Below are 21,252 nucleotides of genomic sequence, written 5' to 3'. Positions count from 1 at the left end.
ATGCACACAATATGACAGATGAACTATAACTTTATTGTTTTCTCCAACATTCAATTATCATAATTCTATTTTTCTCTTATAACTTCCATGTTTTATGTGACGAAAACATTAAGTGAACCTGATTCGTAAATTCGATGCTTATATATGTGAATCATATTTTAAACATCAATAAGATAGAGGAACACATCTTGTCAAAAAAAATAATTTTGATAATTTGTTTCAGATTAAGAAACAAAGTCAGTTTTAGTGTAACGTTTGAAAGCGAAATCATTCATAATTTTTTAACTGTTATAATTAACTTTGTAATAAAGTTAAAACAGTAAATTGTTTATAAAAACGATTCACAACCACTGGCTCAATAACTTGTTTAGGCGTCTTGTTTATATTATTCATATTCAAGCAGTTTCCTTCGAGCAACTCGTCCGTCCAGTGACAGATGTGGTCAATTCTGACATGGCGCCTTGTTTATACCGTGTTATATTTAGTATAATTTCATTGTGTGTTTTCATAGTGGTAAAAGCCTCACTGACGGGGCTTTATGTCGACAATGGCCTGGACCAGACGGTCATCCAGCGAGGCATGACACACAGGGAGAGGATGCTTGTTGAACACGAAATATTAGACCTTTTAGGTCTTCCAAACAGACCGAGGAAGTCAAGAAACGTTCCTTTAAACAAGTCAGCTCCCATATTTCTTCTCGACGTTTACAAATCCTTAGCTGATGAGCACGATGTCAGACCGACTCGCAGCTCGGAGATAAATTTGAGTGGAGACGATCTTCACGCGATAGATCAGAGCGATGTTATAATGACCTTTCAAAGCAAAAGTAAGTGGCGGGAATTTCAAATAATTTTCTTGAAATTCAAATATTCTTTTATTACAATTACACAAAAATATTTAGTAAAAATAGTTAAAAAACTAATTCATATTCCACACACTATTTTTACAGATCACCATGGTGCCGGGTTAAGGCACGAAAAGGGTAGAAGATTATGGTTTGATGTTTCGGAAGTTCCCTTGGGCGAAACAATATTCAATGCTGAATTACGACTTTATCAGTCTTCAAATTACTCACTGGATCCTGATAATATTTTCACTATAAGTGCGCATAAAATTATTAGCGTGGATAATGATGGGTGAGTTAACCACAATAACATACATAATTACTAGGGGCAAGTCTACAAGTATACCTGTAGACGGCATTACTTACAGATATTACGCATGTTTCCTGAAAAATATTGTCATGTATGTTAGTAACACTGCCTATCAGTTTTATTATTTTATTTTCATTCCAAGCTCCCTCCGCACGGTTGAGATTGACTATTTATTGATAAAACGTAAATTATTTTACATATTCAATTTTTTTCTCCCAATCGTTGAACTACAATGAGAGTACGTGTAAAATTAATCTATTTTAACATAAAAATAGATGAATGTTACACGTATACAAATTTATCACTCAAACTAGCCCATGACAGATCGTCATCTCTGTAAATGCCCAGAATTTCATATTCTTCTTCATCTCTATTGAGATATTAATAAAAACACTCCAGAAATAAACAGTTTCATCTTTTGAAATACTTTGATATTTCTTAGTTCATAATCTTAAATACATACAAAATTTAGATTACGATGTAATAAAAATACTGTAGCTTTAAACAACACAATAATTGTACATATGAAAAATTACTTTTCTATTTATATTTACTTGGTTTTTATTATTAATGACCACAAGTTGTAGATAATAGGCGTTCGCACGTGTTAATAGGTACATTCGACAATTGTATTTATGGACAAACTTAAGTTTAAAAAAATATAAAACCGTAAATTGATATTTTAATGTATATTTTTAATTGTTATTATAGTGTCTTAACAATTTTTTCTCAAAATATGAATATAGGAATATCATTCTGAAAATAAACTTAAATAAATACGTTTTATTGAAATATCGGTAATTTATCCACAGTTGCCCCTAAAAATAATAAAATATTAATAATAATGTTTAACCTGTTGAAATCTCTATGCAGTGAGCAGATTTTAAAAAAAATTAAAAAACTACAAGTAAATTGTTACACACAAATCATGTTTTTATTACGCTGGTCACGTAATATTACAAAGTACTTATGTTATCTTCATAGTCTCGAAATAACATTTTTATCACATGAAATGGTCAATATATACTATGCACAATATTCGTATTTTATTTTAAAACAGAGTAGTTTTTTAAATAAATAAATAATAATGTTGAATTTTAATGCTACCTACCTGCACATTGTTTTACCCTAGCGACCTCCCACCTACAAATTTCTACCTGGTTAGCCGATAACGTTCAAAGGGTCTGTCTCCACAGGATATAAAAATGCCATTCTAGATTTTACCTAACCGTCTGTAAATAAGACAATGGTTGGAATTTGCGGTAGCGGAAGGATCCCATTAACTTATTTATACTGTTCATAATTTGTCCGTTTTTTAATCGTCGTGCAACATGCTACAATATTGTTCGATTTTAACGATACAATATGTTTGATTTAATGCGATGAGGCAAACATATTTAAATCTGAATTTATGGTTTCTTGATTTTGTTTTTAATAGGCGATATAATATAGTATTTTGGAAACCTCAGGGTATTATCTAAATTTAAACATGTTGTGTGACATTATAACTAAATTTACACGTGTTATGTATATTCATTTCTCCCATCGGTACCCAATAATAAGTAAAGCATTGCATTTGATCTAATTCAGTCTATCTTCATTGTTAATTACCCCATAGAAAGGTTTAAAAATAATAATATTTCGATTTTGTATTATAGCAATGCGTATTTGTCAGCTCACGATATTTTCGTATACTTTCTTTTGAATGCAAAAACACGTTATGATTTCCAGTGTTTGTAATCAGATAAGGGGGTATTATGACGTTACGGAATTTGGCCGTGTAAGAATGCGATGTTGGCTTGGCCATGTACTCCGCATGCCTCCCGAGAGCCTTAATCAAGCTTGCCTCTTTTACAAGGCATCAGGTTCGCGCCGCCCAGGACGACCACTGCTGACAATTCGTCGGCAGTTCTCGTCAGAACTTTGGCACGTGGATCTGACTTGGGAGGATGCAAGGGAGCTAGCAGCTGACAAAAAAACCTGGAGACAGTTTGTGGACTCCATATGCTCCACCTAGGGAGCGGATATGGTTTTATAAAGAATGTGATAAAAAAATTAAGTTGTGAGATTTTTGTTTTGTTGTAAGTAGGTAATAAAAAAATGTCTTCAAAATTAAATAAAATTTCGGAATATAAATGTTTGAGAAGTCTTGTAGCAAAAATAATACACACGCAATAAAAACTCAATTTTTCAGAATGTAGCGCCATGATGCGCATGCGCATGTTTTTGATTTCTTTTTTTCGTTGGCGGTATTTTTAACAGCGTGTTATAAAAGATATACGCGACGTCAAATGGAAGAATTTCGGTTCACCCAATGGGTATACAAATGATTATATGAGGTGTAATTTATTTATCATACATATTGAAATATTGTAACAACATTTTGAGTGTGTCCAAATACTTGTTCACAAATCTGGATTATCTCCAATTATAAGAGTATTTTAATGCCCAGACTTCCATATTCTTCTTCATCTTTGATGAGATGTCAAAAAATAATATGAAATATTATAAGTTTATCTGTCTTCAAAATCCGTAATTATTTTAATATCTAGGTAATTAATTAAATTTAAATTTAAATTGATTAAAATGTAACCTCTTAATAATTTTCCACCTTTATATTTTTTAATATTTTTTATTGTTATTGTATAGCTATGGACATGTTTTTATTTCAGTGGCTTAGAGCTTGAACTAATATCAGCTAAAAACACAAGTGCTGCTAATGAAGGATGGGTGGAAGTAAATATCACTGATGCATTTATGGATTGGCTTGCATTCCCCTCTGAGAACAAAGGAGTTTATGTAAATGTGCATTTACACTCTAAACCTGGTAAATAGATAGTGTATATATATTTTTTTAGATAATTATATAAAATCTAACAATTGTGGTTTAGAATAAGCATATTTTTTTCTGGAAAAATATTCAGTTTGAAAAGAATGAAACTCCTGAAACTAGTCCATAACATTATTGTTCCACAAATTTCATGTAGTTCCAGAAATGTACCCATAGGATGAACGGTTTCACTTTTTTCATACTCTTTATGTTTGTGCTACTGATTTTTTAAACTCATAACTGCAAATTCAAGATTCTAAACGGCTTGCAGTCGAATGTGGTGTGATTAGAAAAGGATTGATATCTTCTTGTTCGTATCCTTATCTGCCCCTAATGGTGCATATGAAACTGCATCATATTAATACATTGTCTGTGAGAAACGCTTAAAAGCGTCCTTTACATACTGTTGGTAGAGACTGGGTGACTCTTACAAGCATTCTATTTGCTTACTTTTGCTAGAGCGTGAGAGACGCCAAAAATATTACATAGATCACAATCGGGTTTGTGGTTACTTGTGATTAGTATACTAAGGGTCGGGTGGCAGACTGTCTGAGTAAAATTAGTGTAGGCGTTGATGAAAAAACGGCCCGCAAACAATGTTTTAATACAATGTTACCTTGATAGTGATTTACGGTGATCAATCCTGTGCTTCGGGTACCAGTTCAAGGTAATATTAAGAAAAACCTAGTGAAAATTCAGGAAAATTCATTTCCCCGCCCCCTCTTTGGTAACCCGGAGCCTCTGCCAGGGTAGTTAAATGTGCTTACCATTACACTACGGAGGAAGGTAAAAAATGTGTCTTAATGATACATTTTATATGTTTTTTTTCCTTCATATTTTAATGTTTTATTATGCTGGCGATTACCGTCTATGATAATTAGTTATTACCATTTTGAATTAATTATCCATTAAAAACTATTTGGAAAGTAATAAAGTAATTAATTTGGAGAGTAATTGAATCCTCTATCACAATGGGTCACTTAGACAATCATTTTCTTGCGATATAGCTCTCTATTTAAATTCAAATGATATTCAGAAAGCACTTCTATGCCCTGTTTTTATCATTGCCAGCTCTGCAATGAAACTCATTGTTAACACATTGTTGTCGGGCGGTTTTGTTCATCAACTCCGACTCTAATTATACTCAGACCGTCTGCCGCCTGACCCTCAATACTACTCACAAGTAACCACAAACCCAATTCCGATCTGTATAATGTTTTTTGGCATCTCTCATACTCTACCAAAAGCAAGCAAATAGAAAGCTTATAAGTGTTCCCGGCCTCTATAAACAGTATGTAAAACACGCTTTTAAGCGTTTCCCGCAAACAATGTGGTAATATAATATAATGTAAAAGACACTAATTTTAACCACTTAATGCTAGTTTTTTAAGGGTGTTTAAAAAAACATCAGGCTTTTTAAAATGTAACCGGCGTCGGTTACGTGCGATGACTCTCAAAAATGTACACGCCTCGTACCGAGTTGTAAGCTGGATACGGACGGAGGTGACTGGATGTATGAGCCGAGAAGAGCGGGCACTGGACCGACAAGTCAACCTCAATAGCCCTGATAAGGGCTTTCCGAAACTGGTCCGTGAATCGGTACAATGAGGCGAAACGGTCCAGGCTGGCGGCGCGGCGAGTCGTCCAAGGAGCGGGAGCGAAGAAATGAAACACAGGTTTCAACAGTCACACCAGAACTAGTTTATTACCAAAAAATGCGCCCACTATATACCCGGCCGTGATCGCGTACCGCCCGACAGTGGGAAAGTACAGCCAATCAGAGACAGCCATATCTCTGTCTCTCTCTAAGGGGCACCGGACGGGCTACACTTTTATACCGTACCGGTGCCTTTACAACAGTACAACAATTCGTTATTACATTCAAGACATGTTTATTCTATACAATATCCGTAATTATCATATTTATTCTACACAGTATCCGTAATATCTAGGCGCATTTAACATATTTCCTTATCTCTAATACATTTCTTATACAAATGGTGCCGAAGCCATATAAATCCATACAAATTCCTAGAGGCCCTTCTTCGGGCCGCGGTCCGACGGGCGACCGTCTCGCCCGCCGCCGGACGCCTAGAATTCCTTTTCAGGGCCGCCGCACGGGGTGTGCGATCTGTCCGTTACACAAAGTTTATCGACTTTTCAAATAAAATTTAATATAATAATAAAAGCATATTTAATTTACAATTACGTCTACAATATTTTGTACTAATTCATTGTCGGAAAAGTAATTGTAAAATAAAAAATTGGACCGCATTTAGCGCGCGAGCGTGACTCGTTCAAAAGTATGAAGCGGTTAAAACATTAAGCATTTCAATGTTTTATAGCTCCGCAAAAATATTAAAAATTCAGCAAAAATAATACTAACTCACTAACTAACCATCACGCCGCTTCTCCGCAGGGGTAGGCAAAGATAATAGAACACACCACTCTGTCTTTGCAAACATTCTTCGCCTCTTCCACGTTCATGCATCTCCTCATACATACCCGCCGATTGTTACGACTCCTAACCTGACCACTTTCAAGTATTTGGCATACCTGATCGTGCCATGTTTTTCTGGGTCTTCCTCTGCTCTTTTTTCCACTTAAATTTGCCTCATAAATTTGTTTTACCGTTCTTTCCTCACTCATTCGTTCTACATGTCCAAACCATCTCAATACACCTTTCTTAATTTTATCGATAATGCTTGTCTCAGCTTTGCATTCCTTCCTTATTTCACTATTTGCACATCTATCATACATCGTTTTGTCGCACATTCTTCTGAGAGATCGCATTTCGACTACATTCAGTTATTTAAAATAATACCATTCAAATATTTACTTTTCTTCTTTTATCTATGACTATGTATTACTTTATTTTATTGTTTCAACTTATTTTTAGAACATGAGATACGTCCTGAAGAAATTGGATTAGTGAATATTAAAGGGGAAGATGAGAAACAACCTTTTATGGTGGCTTTCTTAAAAGCATCCGCTGGATTAAACGAGAGAGTGATGTCAAGGAAGAAAAGGGAATCCAGGAAGCACAAGAAGAATCATAATTATGGGACTTCAGAATCATATGGCAGAAACCTTTTTACAGGTGATATAAAAAATTATCTTCTTCTTCTTCTTCTTTCCATGTTCGCTCCCTAGGTAGAGCATATGGCCAATAAGAGACGTCTACAAGTCCCTCTGTCTTGCGCCATCTCCTTGGCTTGGTATAGTCGGTGAATGGCTGTCAGCGGCCTTCCGGGGCGCCGGAATCCTCATGTCTCTTCTTCCGACCCTGAGGAAATATTATCTAGTGGACGTTTAATCCAGCTTCCCCTTTTTTTCTTAAATGTTAGAAATTCCAAAGCCAATTCCAATGTAACATGGCGTAGATTAATTTATACCCCCATAATATGAATGGTCCACGCAGGTATATATATAAATATATATAATTGTAAACATTTTGAAAGTATCAGTATTATCCAATATAATACTGCCAAAATATTGCTCATTAAAGCGATATCTGGATCTATTACTGTTTTTTATGATTGCTATGTGTTTCTCATTTTGGTTTGTGGGAACCATGTTTTATTTGACACCTGAATAAATAATGTTGACTCAGATATTAGTTCGTCCATTACCTAATTAATATTCCACAAGGCTTATTATATCCCTAGCTCATATAAAGTTTTGAATTTCTGACATATAATATTAGGCTTCCCAGATATCTAGGTTTAACCGGGACAGTCCAGGTTTTCAAACAGGCCGGTTTACTCCACGTCCCGAGAAAAATTAATTTTTGTTATAGATGGCAAAAAAGTCTAAAATAATTAACTGTGAAGGATATTAAGGATAATTACTTTGTCATTTATTTCATTGTACTGTACGCTGGGGGCATTCAGTTATCCCGGTTGACCATTTCAGAAATCTTGCAAGCCAAATTATGTATATACTATGACAATATAATCTGCAAAGCCAGTATGGGGAAAGAAAGTAGGTAATAGATATTTAAAAAAAAAACCTGTACCAGCTGAAAATAACCCTTCCAGTACATCTTGTAATTGGCAGAAATTTAACTCGCGATGCCGTTTTTCAGTTGAGTATCTACTCAATTATACTACTGAGTTTTTCTGTTTTTCCGCATTGGTAGTCAAATTATTTTATCGAATGTTGTGTGGTATGATCGATAATCTTGAAATTATTTGGAGCATACAGACCAATATGTTCCCGATAGTTATCCAAGACAGTGTCGGCATAGATTGTTTCACATTTCTATATATAGGACCAACCTGCTGATGGTTATGCTTGTCGGAAGAGCTACCGCTATGCTGAATAATATCTCGCTGGTTATTGATCTGTTCCATGTGTCTGAGGGGGTATTCCGAAGTAGGATTCTTCTACATCTTTAACAAGAGTGTTCTTGCTTACTTTATATTTTTTGTGTTAATATAAACACTTTAAATTTTAGTTGGTACGTTAATTTTTACTGAATTTGAATTGAATTATTTTTAAACCTTTCTTATTGCATTTGAGATTTATATAGTATTTAAGAGGTTTGTTTTTTCACATTTATGTTCAACATCAAACATTGCATTATATACCTACTCAAATATTTATATTTTTGGAAAATATATTTTTTAAATGAAGTTTTTTGACTTAACAATTATGTCTGTTATAATATGATGTTTATACATTTAATTTTCTTTTTTTGTAGATCCTCCTTCTCACTGGTCTTCTCGAAGCTGTAAGATTCAAACACTTTACGTCAGTTTCAAAGATTTGGAGTGGCAGGTAAATTTTATTTCGTAAATATTGTCACTATTCTCAGAATGTAAAATATTTACAGCAAATTAAAAAAATAGAATGCAACACAGCATTGCTAGGTAAATTAAAATTTTTAAAAGTAGTATAATCTAACAATGTGTATTTAGTTTCTTATGTTAAAATTATTTCATTTTGACATGGGGATATTTGGAAGTCTATCATGAACACATTTCTCTCCTGCAGATACTAAAGCGCAGTAACTATTGATTCGTAACCTATAAGTGAATCTGATTCGTTTTTCACAATGATAATGAAAATATTTATTAAAAAACTAAGCAGTAACATCAACTTTTTTGCCCATAAATATCCAAAAGATATAATACTAACTAGAATTCAATTACAACACTTACTGCATTCAATCTTTGTGATTTGTTCTCAATCTTCTAATTAAATGCAACGAATTCACTAGTTACTATAATTTTCCGCAGTATTAGTATTTTTAATTATTTTTTATTAATACCATATAAAAAACGCACTAGAGTTTATCAATTCAATATTATTCTATTTGTCAATCTCCTGTCATTACTTATGCAAGTACCGTGCATTATTTATTATTTAATATGAATTGTTTCTTTTTAGGATTGGATTATTGCTCCTGATGGATATGGCGCTTTTTACTGCAGTGGTGAATGTAATTTCCCCTTGAACGCCCACATGAATGCTACAAATCATGCCATAGTGCAAACATTAGTTCATCTGTTGAATCAAAAAGATGTAAGTGTTTTGAATTATTAAAAAAGAAATGAAGCACTTCAAGTATTTCAAGTACCTATTGGAGTGTACACGGTTTGGAGTCAGTGGATATGTTCAAAAGGCTGCATGAATGTGGAAGAGGTAAAAAAAAATGCCAAAAAAAATATGTAGTGGCATAAACAGGGTAAATTTTATTGCTTTTATCTTTTTGCTGGTTTCAGTTTTTCTTCAGTATCTAAAAAAACTTTTCTTACTTGAATCATTAAACTTTTTTATATGTAGTAACTAATATGACTATTGCTTGGGTGAGTCCCATTTACAATTGGTGAAGGCTTTTGAAAGCAGTTTGGATCCTGAATATGAGGTGAAAAATTGAGGATTCGAAAACCTCATTCATAGTCCATATTATGTAACAGTTCTTCAGGCATTTAGCCCAACGACTATTACATCCATAACAAAAGATTCATGTGCAAAGTTGTTATATCTCAAATATTAAAATTGTCAGGTTTTGGTCCCTTGAGTTAGTGTCGCGGACTCTCGAGTCAGTTTCCCGGTTCGAACCCACTCTACCTCAATTTGATACCTATTTCTAACAATGAGTCGCTTAGGCTCACAGAAATAGTATGAAATTGAAGTATTTCGGTAAATAATACAAATACAAATATTTCTATAATTAAAATGTAACTTTGTTTTAAAATGACTAAATATAATATCTTACTTAATCATAATGTCTACCGATTTCGAAGCTAACCGCTTCTTTATCAAGACTAATTAAAATCTTGATAAAGAAGCGGTTAGCTTCGAAACCGGTAGACATTATAAATTATAATAAAATATTTATAGTGATTTTAAAACAATCTTACATTTTAATTTTAAAATGGAAAATCACAAAGTTAGTGCTTCAAATATAAATGAAACAAATATTTCAATTTTAAAGTAAAAAAATAAAATCATCAATAAACCGGTTCATAATTTATTCTACTATTGTTTGTCAAGTATATAAATTGTTTTTAATTTAAGCTTTACTTTTAAATACCATTTTTAAATAAATTGTATAGTTAAATTATATTACATAAATTTTATCACTCTCTCTATTTGAAAATTCATGGTGATATTAATACACTTAGGACTGGCAAAGGTATATCTACCCGTTCGGTTGATTGATGCTTAAGGACGCGAAGGGTATAAGGACCTTCTGCGCCGGCCTCATTTCAATGTCAGAAAAGAGGGAATTATTTAATGTTTTTATGTGAATATTATGTACCAATCTCTTTGTTTAGGTCTAAACTATATGTACACAATTATCCAATCCCGTCGCTAGCGGGCTGACCCAAAAAAACATCCGTCTGAAATGTTTAACTTCAATAACTACGAAAACTACCAAATTTTGTTCAAAGCACAGTATTTAAAATGTGAATATAAGCACCAAAATAAACCCCCGATACAACCATTTATATTTATTATCATCAATTAGATCTTCAATAGGGAAAATATTTTCATTTTTCTATTTATCGCGTTTATATCACCAAGTCCACTTTTGTAGTGTAATGGTCAGCACGCTCGGCTACCGTACTGGAGGTTTTGGGTTTGATTCCCAGGGAAGGTCAAATAAATATAATTGATATTTTCACTCTAATATTTATTCAATATTACCCTGGACTGGTATCTGAAGCGGAGGGCTGATCACCTTTCCTTCATGTTAATGATCAAGATAACACTGTGTTTATATAACGCAGTACCCTATGCACCATCGGGGTGCGGATAAGGGTTTGAATGAATGAAAAATATCACCAAGTGATACGATAAGGATCTTGCCCCCAGTTTTAATAGAATTATTGAAAATCTGACAGATACTGATATGAGTCTTATATTATGTACATATATTTTTTTCAGGTACCTAAGCCTTGCTGTGCCCCAACAAAGTTAACACCAATATCAGTTCTCTTTTTCCTAGATGACTCAAATGTGATATTGAAAAAGTACAAGAATATGGTGGTGAAGAGTTGCGGATGTCATTGAAACTAGTGATAACAGTGGAAAACATGAAGTGTTTTATATGTGATACAAGTTCTTCCATTAACATTTTAAAATAGGTGCCATCGACGACTTTGTTATTTTGAGTAGTTTAATTAAACAACTGCTGTAATATTCATGTGTATGTAGTACTTTTATATTTTAATTTGACATTATTTTGATTTGATTTTTAAAGCATTCATGTATAGATATTTAAAAATTATAAAATCAGTGCAAAGAAATAAAAAAATAATTGTATTCAATGAAACCTCACATTAAAAATACCCAGATAAATCAATAAAAAATATAAACAAAAATCTTTCCAAAAAGTCTGTAAATTGATTGTAAAATTTAAAAAGAATTAGTTTGTAACCTGAAATCCTGTTTTTAAATTGAATAATTTTGTTCATTGGAATTTTCATTTTGTTTTTCCATGTTTCAATTACTAGTTTTATCTCAATTTGCTGCAAAAGAGATCGAAATTTCAGAGAGAAAACTGCTTATTATGCAAATTTATCTTAAGTATATCTTGATTTAAATACATTTCTCACGATCGCTGAAAATCTACATTTTATTTACTACATACTTATGATGGCATTTAAATTGGTGAGTAAGAAGTGTATAGGAAGAATTTATTAATTTAATTATAATTATAGTCTATTCAAAGACAATCCTGCTGTATGCCGATTATCAGAGAACTTTTATGCCAGACCGAAAATACTTCACATGTTCTAGGACACTTCTTGATATATCAATAAGGATTGAAATTAGTTAATTAATTTGAAAGAAGCAAACAAGTAAAAGAATGTCAATAATAATTTAAGAACTGGTTTTGTGATTTCGGAACAAAACAGAAGAATGTATTTTTTTAGATTCAACAATTTTGTTTGAACCGGGATTATGTTTTTATCTACACATGTTCATTCTTAGTACATATTATCTTTTCAAAACAAAACTTCACAATGCATAATATTGGAACTACTACAGTCAAAGATTATAAGTTAGTTAACTCTTTTATTGCTTAAATAAATCTTCCATTTTTGGCATACCATTAGCTATGATCACCTCTGATTTCAACCTGAATTACTGGATTTAATAAAAGCAGTTTTGCTGTTAGCATTTAAAAAAATATCTATATTACATTACACTTGGCCTCTAATGATTGATTTGTAAACAAATATGTTACCGTAAAACGGGGCTACTTGAACTTTGATGTGTTACTTGAGCCCAGTACAAAAAAAATTATTTAGATCGTGGTATTGATCGAAGTATCGTGATAATAAGTGTCACCTGTCAGGGAAACAATGAATCATGTTGATACATTCACTATTGTAGACCAAGTACAGTTTTTTTTGTACTGGGCTCAAGTAACACATCAAAGTTCAAGTAGCCCCGTTTTACGGTACTGTAAATGAATTTATATAACATAATATTGAATTATTTTGTATCACGTAGAATGTGCCAAATCTTATATACATTTTTCTCTCATATTCTCTTTTTGGGTATCTTTGTTCCGTTTTAATTTTATAATTTTTTTACATGCAAAATAGGATATGTAGGTTATTAGTTGCAAAATTAGAACTCTTAATGGAGTTTCACAAAAAAATCATCAACCATTCTGATTTGAATATTGTTGAATTTTTAAGAAGCATTGCAATGCAGTAATTTAATGTGAAGCGTCAACTCTTAAACTTACGAATAATGTATTTATTAAATTAAATCCAAAAAAATACATTATTGTGAATTATTTTTTATAAATGTACCACTATTAATAAATTCTTATTTATATTGTTAAATTTATTTAAGTTAAAAATGTGTATAAATTGTGGACATTTTTAACATGAATAAATTAAAATGATTGGTTTTTAATAGTGGCATGATAATACAATTAAATGCTCAGAAATGTAATATTTTGATTTTTTTTGGTTAAATATTAAAAATATAATATATCATTTGTAACTAAAGAGTATGTGGTAAAATAGATATTTATAAAAATACAATATTGCATCAGCCCTTAACTCCGTTTTTGATTTACTTGTTTTTTGTTCCAATTCCATGTTTGCTTCTAACATTCTTTTGTGTAAATGTATTTAGGACCTATGTATCTACCATTTTATAAAGACTTGTGTATATGTGCGCACACTTTATTGATTTTTAATATAATCTTTTATATCTCTTAAAAAAAGTGTCTTATTTTTGTTTTTTATACTTGTAATGTAATGTAATTTTAAATATACAATTATTTAAATGACTCCCTGGACCATGACATTTTGTGACTTGCTTTATATTTTTATATGAGAATACACTGATTGGTAAAAAAAAAAACAAATATATTGTACCTACCTTAACCTTGTGTTTTATTTATTTATTTTTTATTGTTTTATCAAGTGTAATTACAGCATATTGGTATTTATAAATTTTTTGACATTTTTAAATGCTGCTAATATTTTCAAGCTTTGTACTGGTAAGTTGATACCACAGATGCCTAGTGAGACGTTTTTAAATAGTATAATTACAACCTTTTTGCATTATTGGTTTATTTGCGCAATTTTTTAAAAAGAGTCTCTTTTTCGCTGACGAATTTTATGTCAAGAACAACTAAAACTTAATCGAGAAACATATTTTTTAAGCGGGAAATGGGGAGTCTTCATTCATTTAAAAAAAAGTTTTTTCTGAATTAAATTTTTTTATTATTCTTTGGATTTCAAAATAATAGGAAAGTATATATGATTTCATATCAGGATAATCAGTGCACAAATTTGGTTTTGTATTTTTTGCTCCCTATATATTAGACAATTTGATAACAAAGACAAATTGGAAAGAAAATTAACGAATATGTACCATCCCAGTCGGGTAACTAAAAAAGTAACTGGTAACAATTTGGCACATTTCTGTAGGATAGTAAAAAATATGGAATTTTCCAATGGAAATTTCGGTAAATAACATAATTTGATATCGATAAAAATGATTAATGCTACCATATATGAGAAATAACCATACAAGTGACTCAATTCTAAAAAAAATAAGTCATGATTTATAATGTTAATTTTTTTGTTTTCCTCATTTATATTAATTTCAGTTTATTTCCATTTCTCTAGATAAACTACCTTTTATATTGGGACCTCGAATCAAGAAAAACCTTTGCCTATACTAATCCTGTTCACATCGTCATTTTCTTTTTTACCGTTTTTTCATTGAATTTCTTTATCTAGGTTAGTATTCTCTTTCACTTTGCAAATTGTGATTTATGTCCACTGATTTTCTCATCCTCATTTCCCGTGAATTTTCCCGGTTTCGAGTATTTTTATTACTTGTGTGCGTAGAAATTGCCTACGCACTGGATTACGCATACAGTTAGTGCGAATTACTCTAGATATAGTGATTTGTGTTTAAAAGTAATGAATTAATTTTATTTATAGGTAAAAACGATAACTTTACATTTTCGTACATATTTTTGTTTTATATTTGGTCTAAAATGATGGGAAAAGACAGAAAAAGTCCAGCACTTTTGTGACGAAATAGTAGGTTTATCGATAGGGGATAAAAATGATTTTTTTTTAGTATAATAAATATATGTGGATTCAAATTACGATATTCTATAATATACGAGTTGTATAATAGAATACCGTTCAGCAGTATCTTATATTCCTTAAAAAATAAAGGCCTTTATAATAAATATTATAATTATGTCATGGTTTTACACACTTAAAAACAAGAACTTTAACAGAGTTTGAGGGTACACTATAAATCACGATGTTTGGTAAATTTCCAAAAGTAACCAGATTTTAAAACAAATTAATTTTAGTATACTCCCTATTACTCAGTGTCTGTGAAGAAATTATGATGCTCGGAAGACTGCATATAGTCCAGGGCGTATTAAAAAATAAAACAAAAAAAAAATATTACCTACTGCCTTGCATTAGTAACTAAGAAATACTGGCTGATAATTATTAGCATTCTATTTTTATTATATAAATTTTTGAAATTATTTATCAAAATAGTAGGCGAATTATTATGTCCCACAGTAGTTTTTAGTAGTAAAGTGTGTGCGTTGGATATTTTATTACTCTTTTTAACGACTAATTTAATGTGAGAATGGCTTTAAGAACACTTTCATTCGATCATAAAATTACAGAAACCAATAACGTTTTTTTATCGTTTTTCTCACCATGATGTTTGTGCCTATTTGCCTAGTAATAATTTCGCTATTTATGTGTGATATTTCACTTTCACTAGGGCTAAATTAAAAGTCTTATCAATAGTAAGTAATTGCGGTTAGTAAAATTAATTATATCTCCGGCTGAAACTTTTTTGCTGACTGATCGTATATTGGTTTCATGACGACCTTCACTTACGTACTTGTATATAGAAATGTATAGGTGTATTGTATATTAAACTAATATCAGAAGGTTACACAAAAATACAATGATTTTATATTCCTACTACCTAGTAGATATGTATGTATGCAGTGATGGGATTCAAAATTTTCAAGAACCGGCTCGCTTTTTAGGTACTACCCCCCCGCCTATAAAAATAGTTTTTACATTTATTTGTTTTTTATTCTGCACATAAACAGAACATTCACATAACAACTGAGAATGCTCCAAATGCTGAAGCGTATATCTTTCACGATATTCTTTTTACTAAGTGCAATAATTTAACTGAATTTTTCCACTATTTTTTTCATCTTTCCAATATTTTTTCTCTTCGTGAGGTTCAAATATTTTTACAACGTGGGGGACCAAGTTAACCGAGTGTTCTCCGATACATGATCTCAATAGGAATATTGTGTGACAACAAAGGGTTAAGGAACGGTTCAGCGAATTCTAAAAAAAATTAGGCACCGGTTCTAGGGAACCGGTGTGAACCGGTCACCACTGTATGTATGTTAGAAAATCTTAAGAGTTTTGACATCTAGATTTTTCAATACGTTATAAACCTGTGTTAATATAAAACGCAACAGATTTTTTTTTGTTTTGAAACGAAGCGATTTCGATGCAGTTGTTTTTTTAAACAAAAATATACATAGTAAAATTTCGAACAATAAACAATTATGACTTTTTGCTCGGACGTAACAAAATGTATTCGTATTTATGTAAAAAATAAACATCCGTCTCTAGTCACTAGTCGTATTTTTTGCACGGATAAAAGATGTTTGATTTGCATATTGTTTGCATATATTTATTTTATTCATTCTTATAGTATATACATACTAATCATGTAACTTTTAAAAACGCGTATATAATTTTGTACATTAAAAAATTCGATTGGATTGATATTGTCAAAAAAATTGTATCGTAATATTTATATAAACAATATACCAATCATCCTAAAAATAATGTTGTCCCTATTTTCTATTTCAATCGTCTTAAATATATCCTCAACTACACATAGGCGAGATAAAAGCCAATAAACTATGTAATTAAAGTGTAAGTTGGATTTTCTATGTGACGTAAATAATCTATTTTATCAATACTTAAATAATTTTACTTTAATCTATTTATGCTACTAATCTGAATTTGTTTTATCTCTATGTGCTCACTTGAAGACCACTGCTTTGCAATAATAAATTTTCATTAATTTATAAGAAATGATAACACTTTGATAAGAATTCTCACCGCCTTACAATTATTATGAAAAACATAAAAGTTATATTAAATTATCTCAGTCATTCTGCTGCGTTCTTGCTTGTCTCGGAAAATACTGATATTTGTTAATTAATTAATAAGTTAAAGGTCATTCGAGTTTACCGGATATAAGTGTTTACTGTTTGTGGTTGTTGTGAAATATTACTGATTGTGTTAACAGCTAAAGGTTTTCCGAAAATGCTCCTACGTATATTGGAAGCTTTCATACAAGAGTGGGAGGGGTGAGCGGCGCTTCGACTTGGAGCTTGGTGCTCGGGCGGTCTGCATAGTTCAGAGTGAGGTAGAACCGCAGGCGGACGGGTGGTCTGATCTCGGCATAAGCCCATCAGTCGCGAATTATGCGCGGCGAGTTGCACACCTCACCTCGAATCAAACGAAGATATCGTCGCTTATCATTTTCTTAAACGGATAAAAAAATATTCTTTGTAATTGAATTATGATTATCGAGTGTTTATCGTAAATATCATATGCTGCTAATAATAAATCATAACGCTTGTACGATGTTTTAATCGCGAACAAAATTTTGTGAGTGTCGGTAAACTTGTATGGCGTGACTTTGTAAACAAACGCACGCCGAACAGTTGTTGTGCCGATAAATAAACAATTTCCTGTCTTGTGCTGAGATATAATACAAAGCCGTCAGATTGTGAAAAATGTGCGAAAATACCTAAGTTTCTTATTGTTGTACTCGGACGCGATACAGTGATGTTTCAAAACATAAAAATGAATGTACTTTTACATATTTTGTTATACTTCGTTATTTGTTGTAATTGTGATATTATAAATAATTCCGACAAAGCTTTTAAAAATGACGTGCTCGACGTTAGATTATTAGACAAAAATAATGTATTAAATAAATGTTGCCCGCCAGATCTCGGCATCATTCGTTATGGAATAGGCGGGAATGAATTTCAGTACTTTTGCACAGATCCAGTAAACGACAATAGAACCAACGCCTCTAATGTCACCCTCGAGGCTCCAATAGTTCCTCTAATAGTAGTAGACAAACAATTGTCTGTTCACTATAATTTTCCGGACGGGTGCGATGAAATGCACCTAACTGAAATGCTTCTATCCTCTGTCAAAGTTATGCCTGAAGAATACTGTGTGGACAAGATTACTCGAGAGAAAGGAAACTTTACAGATAGAGTAGGAGATGGTTCGATAGTAATATTATCTTGCGATCCGACCAAATCGTCGAGAAATTTCAATATTCCGAGTTTCAGGTCAATAACAAAGTGTTGTACGGATGACATGGTATACGATACAGATTATCATATGTGCATTAAAGTCAATGGTTCATTCCTCACCAACAACTCTTCGGAGGTAAATGAACAATTTTTTACTCAACTGTACGATGAAGATTTTACAATATTGGACTTGAACCATGGGTTTCCTAAATGCCTAAGTCCTAAAGTGGCTTACGAATATTCTAGCGACGAATATGAATTTGAATTGATGGAGAACTCGATTAAATTGACTGGTTCTAAAAAGGAATTAATGTTTGATAAAGGGAGTTTTTGCGTTGATCGTACCACGAAAAATTCTGTTGTGGTTCGACTGTGTACTTCGCCGTATAAAAACGGACCAATAGTCACAAAGTGTTGTCCAGAGGGACAGATTTACATGTTTCTCAACAATAGCTGCAGTTCCAAGCCTCGCTGCACACCAAATCCTGACTGGGGGTTCTCTCCGCCTTTCTATGACATCTCCAACAAGAAGAATCCACTCCCAGTGAACCAACCAAGTAAATTATTTGATTTATATCTTTAGCTTTTGCCCAAACTAAGATTTTCTATACTACCGATATAAAAATAATATTGTACATACATATTTCTCTTTCAATAGCTTTATTATTAATAATTATAATGAACTTGTGCTGCATGCAATGACAAATATTTGAAATTCATTCACAAATTCATAGACAATAAGTTAAAATTCATAGCAAATAAAACAGACGTAGACGATAGATGATCTACGCATTCACTAAATATATAATGTATGTGATTTCTGGATTTAATTTTGTTTCGTGGACATACATGAAGGCTGATTATGGTGACAATGGTACTTGAAAGAACTCACCTGTCTACAATTTTATTAAAATCAGTATTCTCAAATTATACTCCTAGTTACTAACATGTCTCATTTAGAACTCTCATACCTTCCTATCATGGTTTGTCACTTTGCTCTTCTCAGGAAAGAACACTTTACTTTCCTGTACATAACATATCATTCTTCAGTTATTCATTTTCTGTTAAAGCTTCCATGCTATAGAATAGTTTACTTCTCTAGACGAAAAATCCTCCCTTTTCTCAAATCTAAAAACACTTTAGGAACGTCTGGAACGTTACTATCTTTTCTAGGAACCCTATCTTTCCGTCATATCATGCCTTATTTGGTTTATCTACCTATCCTATCATCGATGCCTTTCTTATTGTATTTCCTTATTGTCATGAAATTATATTTTAATATCCACAAGTACCATCTGCTCACTAATCCAAACAGCTACTTGCCTAGGACCTTTTATACCAAAAGCATATATCTTGACGATTAATATTGGTTTGCTTTTAGTTGATTGGAAGATATTATATTGGTTTGCTTTTAGTTGATTGGAAGATATTGCTTTGTAACAACATGCCTGACAATGTAAATACATACATAATATTTGTACAAAAAGAAAAAAAAAATATCCAGATGAACCGAATCCATAAACAGCAGATGACAATTAGTAAAATGTAGATAAAAAGAAAGAAAATCAATGTACAGAGTTACTATATTTTGTATATAAAAATAAATTGTTAACTTTGTGGTATGGTAATATAACACTCACGAAGTAGTATTTTTCAAAGTGGTAAACTCTATAGTAAGATTATAATTGAAAAAGTTAGAATGGTGACGAAAGAACGGATTTGGGATGTGCAAGGTGCTTTTATGAGTGGAAGAGGTTGCACAGATCAAATTTTTGCACTACGAATGCTGACGGAAAAGTTTTTGGCTAAAAATCAGAAACTCTTCTGTGCTTTCGTGGATTTGCAGAAAGCGTATGATAAGGTTGATAGGATAAAATTATGGAGCGTGCTGGAAAAATATGGAGTAGACAATAAACTTATACAAGCAGTTGCTTCCCTCTACGAGGGTAGCACAGCTAGTATAAGAGTGAATGGGGACATTACATCATGGTTTGCAATATCCAAAGGCGTAAAGCAGGGATGTGTAATGTCACCATGGTTGTTTAATCTCTATATGGACCATTGTATGAAAGAGATTGAAAGTATGGGAGTCGGAGCGAAAATGATGAATATAACTGTTAGTTGCTTGCTGTATGCGGATGACACCGTACTGCTAGCGAGCAGCGCGGAGGACTTGCAGCTAATAGTGTCAAGAATGTACGATGTATGTATGGAAAATGATCTGGCAATGAATGAAGGTAAGTCAAAGGTCATGGTGTTTGAAAGAGAGAAAGATTTGACAGAATGCAAGATTATCGTGCACAATGAATCCCTAGAACAGGTGCAAGAATTTTTATATCTAGGAAGCATGTTCACAAGGGATGGAAAAGTGGATAAGGATATTGAGAGAAGAGTGAATGCAGGGAATAGAATAAATGGTGCTTTTAACAGAGTGATTGGGAATAAGAATATGTCCATGGAAGCCAAGCTAGCGGTTCACAACGGCGTGCTAGTACCGACACTAATGTATGGAAGCAAAACATGGAACTGGCAAAGGAAGGATAAAAGCAGAGTGAATGCTGTTGAAATGCGCTCCCTCAGACGAATGTGTGGAAAATCATTGTATGACAGAATTAAAAACGATGATATAAGGAAGGAATGTAAGGCTGAACGAGGAATAATTGAAAAGATTAGAAAGAGCTCTTTGCAGTGGTATGGACATGTGGAGCGAATGGATAGCGAGAGAATGACTAAGAAAATATATGTGGCGAATGTGAGAGGGAAAACAGAACGTGGACGACCGAAAAAGACTTGGCACGATCAGATCAATCAGAACCTAAAATCTGGCGGTGTCAAAAGTCTGCGTAATCGGAGGGCATGTATGACTAAATGTATGGATGTGAAGGAGGCTAGGAGTGTATGTCAGGACA

At 32.4% G+C, this 21,252-nt stretch overlaps 2 protein-coding genes across 2 annotated transcripts in view; both read left to right on the top strand.

Moving 5' to 3' along the window:
- Positions 1–401: 401 nt before the first annotated feature.
- On the top strand, positions 402–12,422 carry gbb (TGF-beta family member glass bottom boat). Its single transcript, XM_088257667.1, has 7 exons — positions 402–826; positions 950–1,136; positions 3,827–3,981; positions 6,884–7,084; positions 8,690–8,766; positions 9,379–9,513; positions 11,386–12,422. Exons 1-7 carry the CDS (start codon positions 454–456, stop codon positions 11,509–11,511), a joined length of 1,254 nt encoding a protein of 417 aa, XP_088113793.1. The 5' UTR covers positions 402–453; the 3' UTR covers positions 11,512–12,422.
- Positions 12,423–17,408: 4,986 nt separating this feature from the next.
- Positions 17,409–21,252, top strand: part of LOC148310861 (G protein-coupled receptor Mth2-like) — a 37,185-nt gene continuing 33,341 nt past the window's right edge. Inside the window, exon 1 of the mRNA XM_088257666.1 lies at positions 17,409–18,900. Within this exon, the coding sequence (XP_088113792.1) occupies positions 17,859–18,900 (1,042 nt within the window). The 5' untranslated portion in view covers positions 17,409–17,858. The remainder of the gene's footprint in view (positions 18,901–21,252) is intronic.

This window comes from Brachycentrus maculatus, unplaced genomic scaffold (assembly GCF_059751285.1).
Source record: "Brachycentrus maculatus isolate JH-2025_06_01 unplaced genomic scaffold, ASM5975128v1 h1tg000086l, whole genome shotgun sequence".
NCBI classification, from domain to species: domain Eukaryota; kingdom Metazoa; phylum Arthropoda; class Insecta; order Trichoptera; family Brachycentridae; genus Brachycentrus; species Brachycentrus maculatus.
This window is presented reverse-complemented; position numbering and strand designations above follow the sequence as displayed.

Bases quoted from the DNA above. Each gene is read 5' to 3' on its own strand.
- gbb (XM_088257667.1), top strand. From the start codon at position 454: ATGGCGCCTTGTTTATACCGTGTTATATTTAGTATAATTTCATTGTGT. The intron at 1,137-3,826 runs GTGAGTTAACCA...TTTTTATTTCAG, and splicing joins ATTAGCGTGGATAATGATGG to TGGCTTAGAGCTTGAACTAA. The intron at 9,514-11,385 runs GTAAGTGTTTTG...TATTTTTTTCAG, and splicing joins ATCTGTTGAATCAAAAAGAT to GTACCTAAGCCTTGCTGTGC.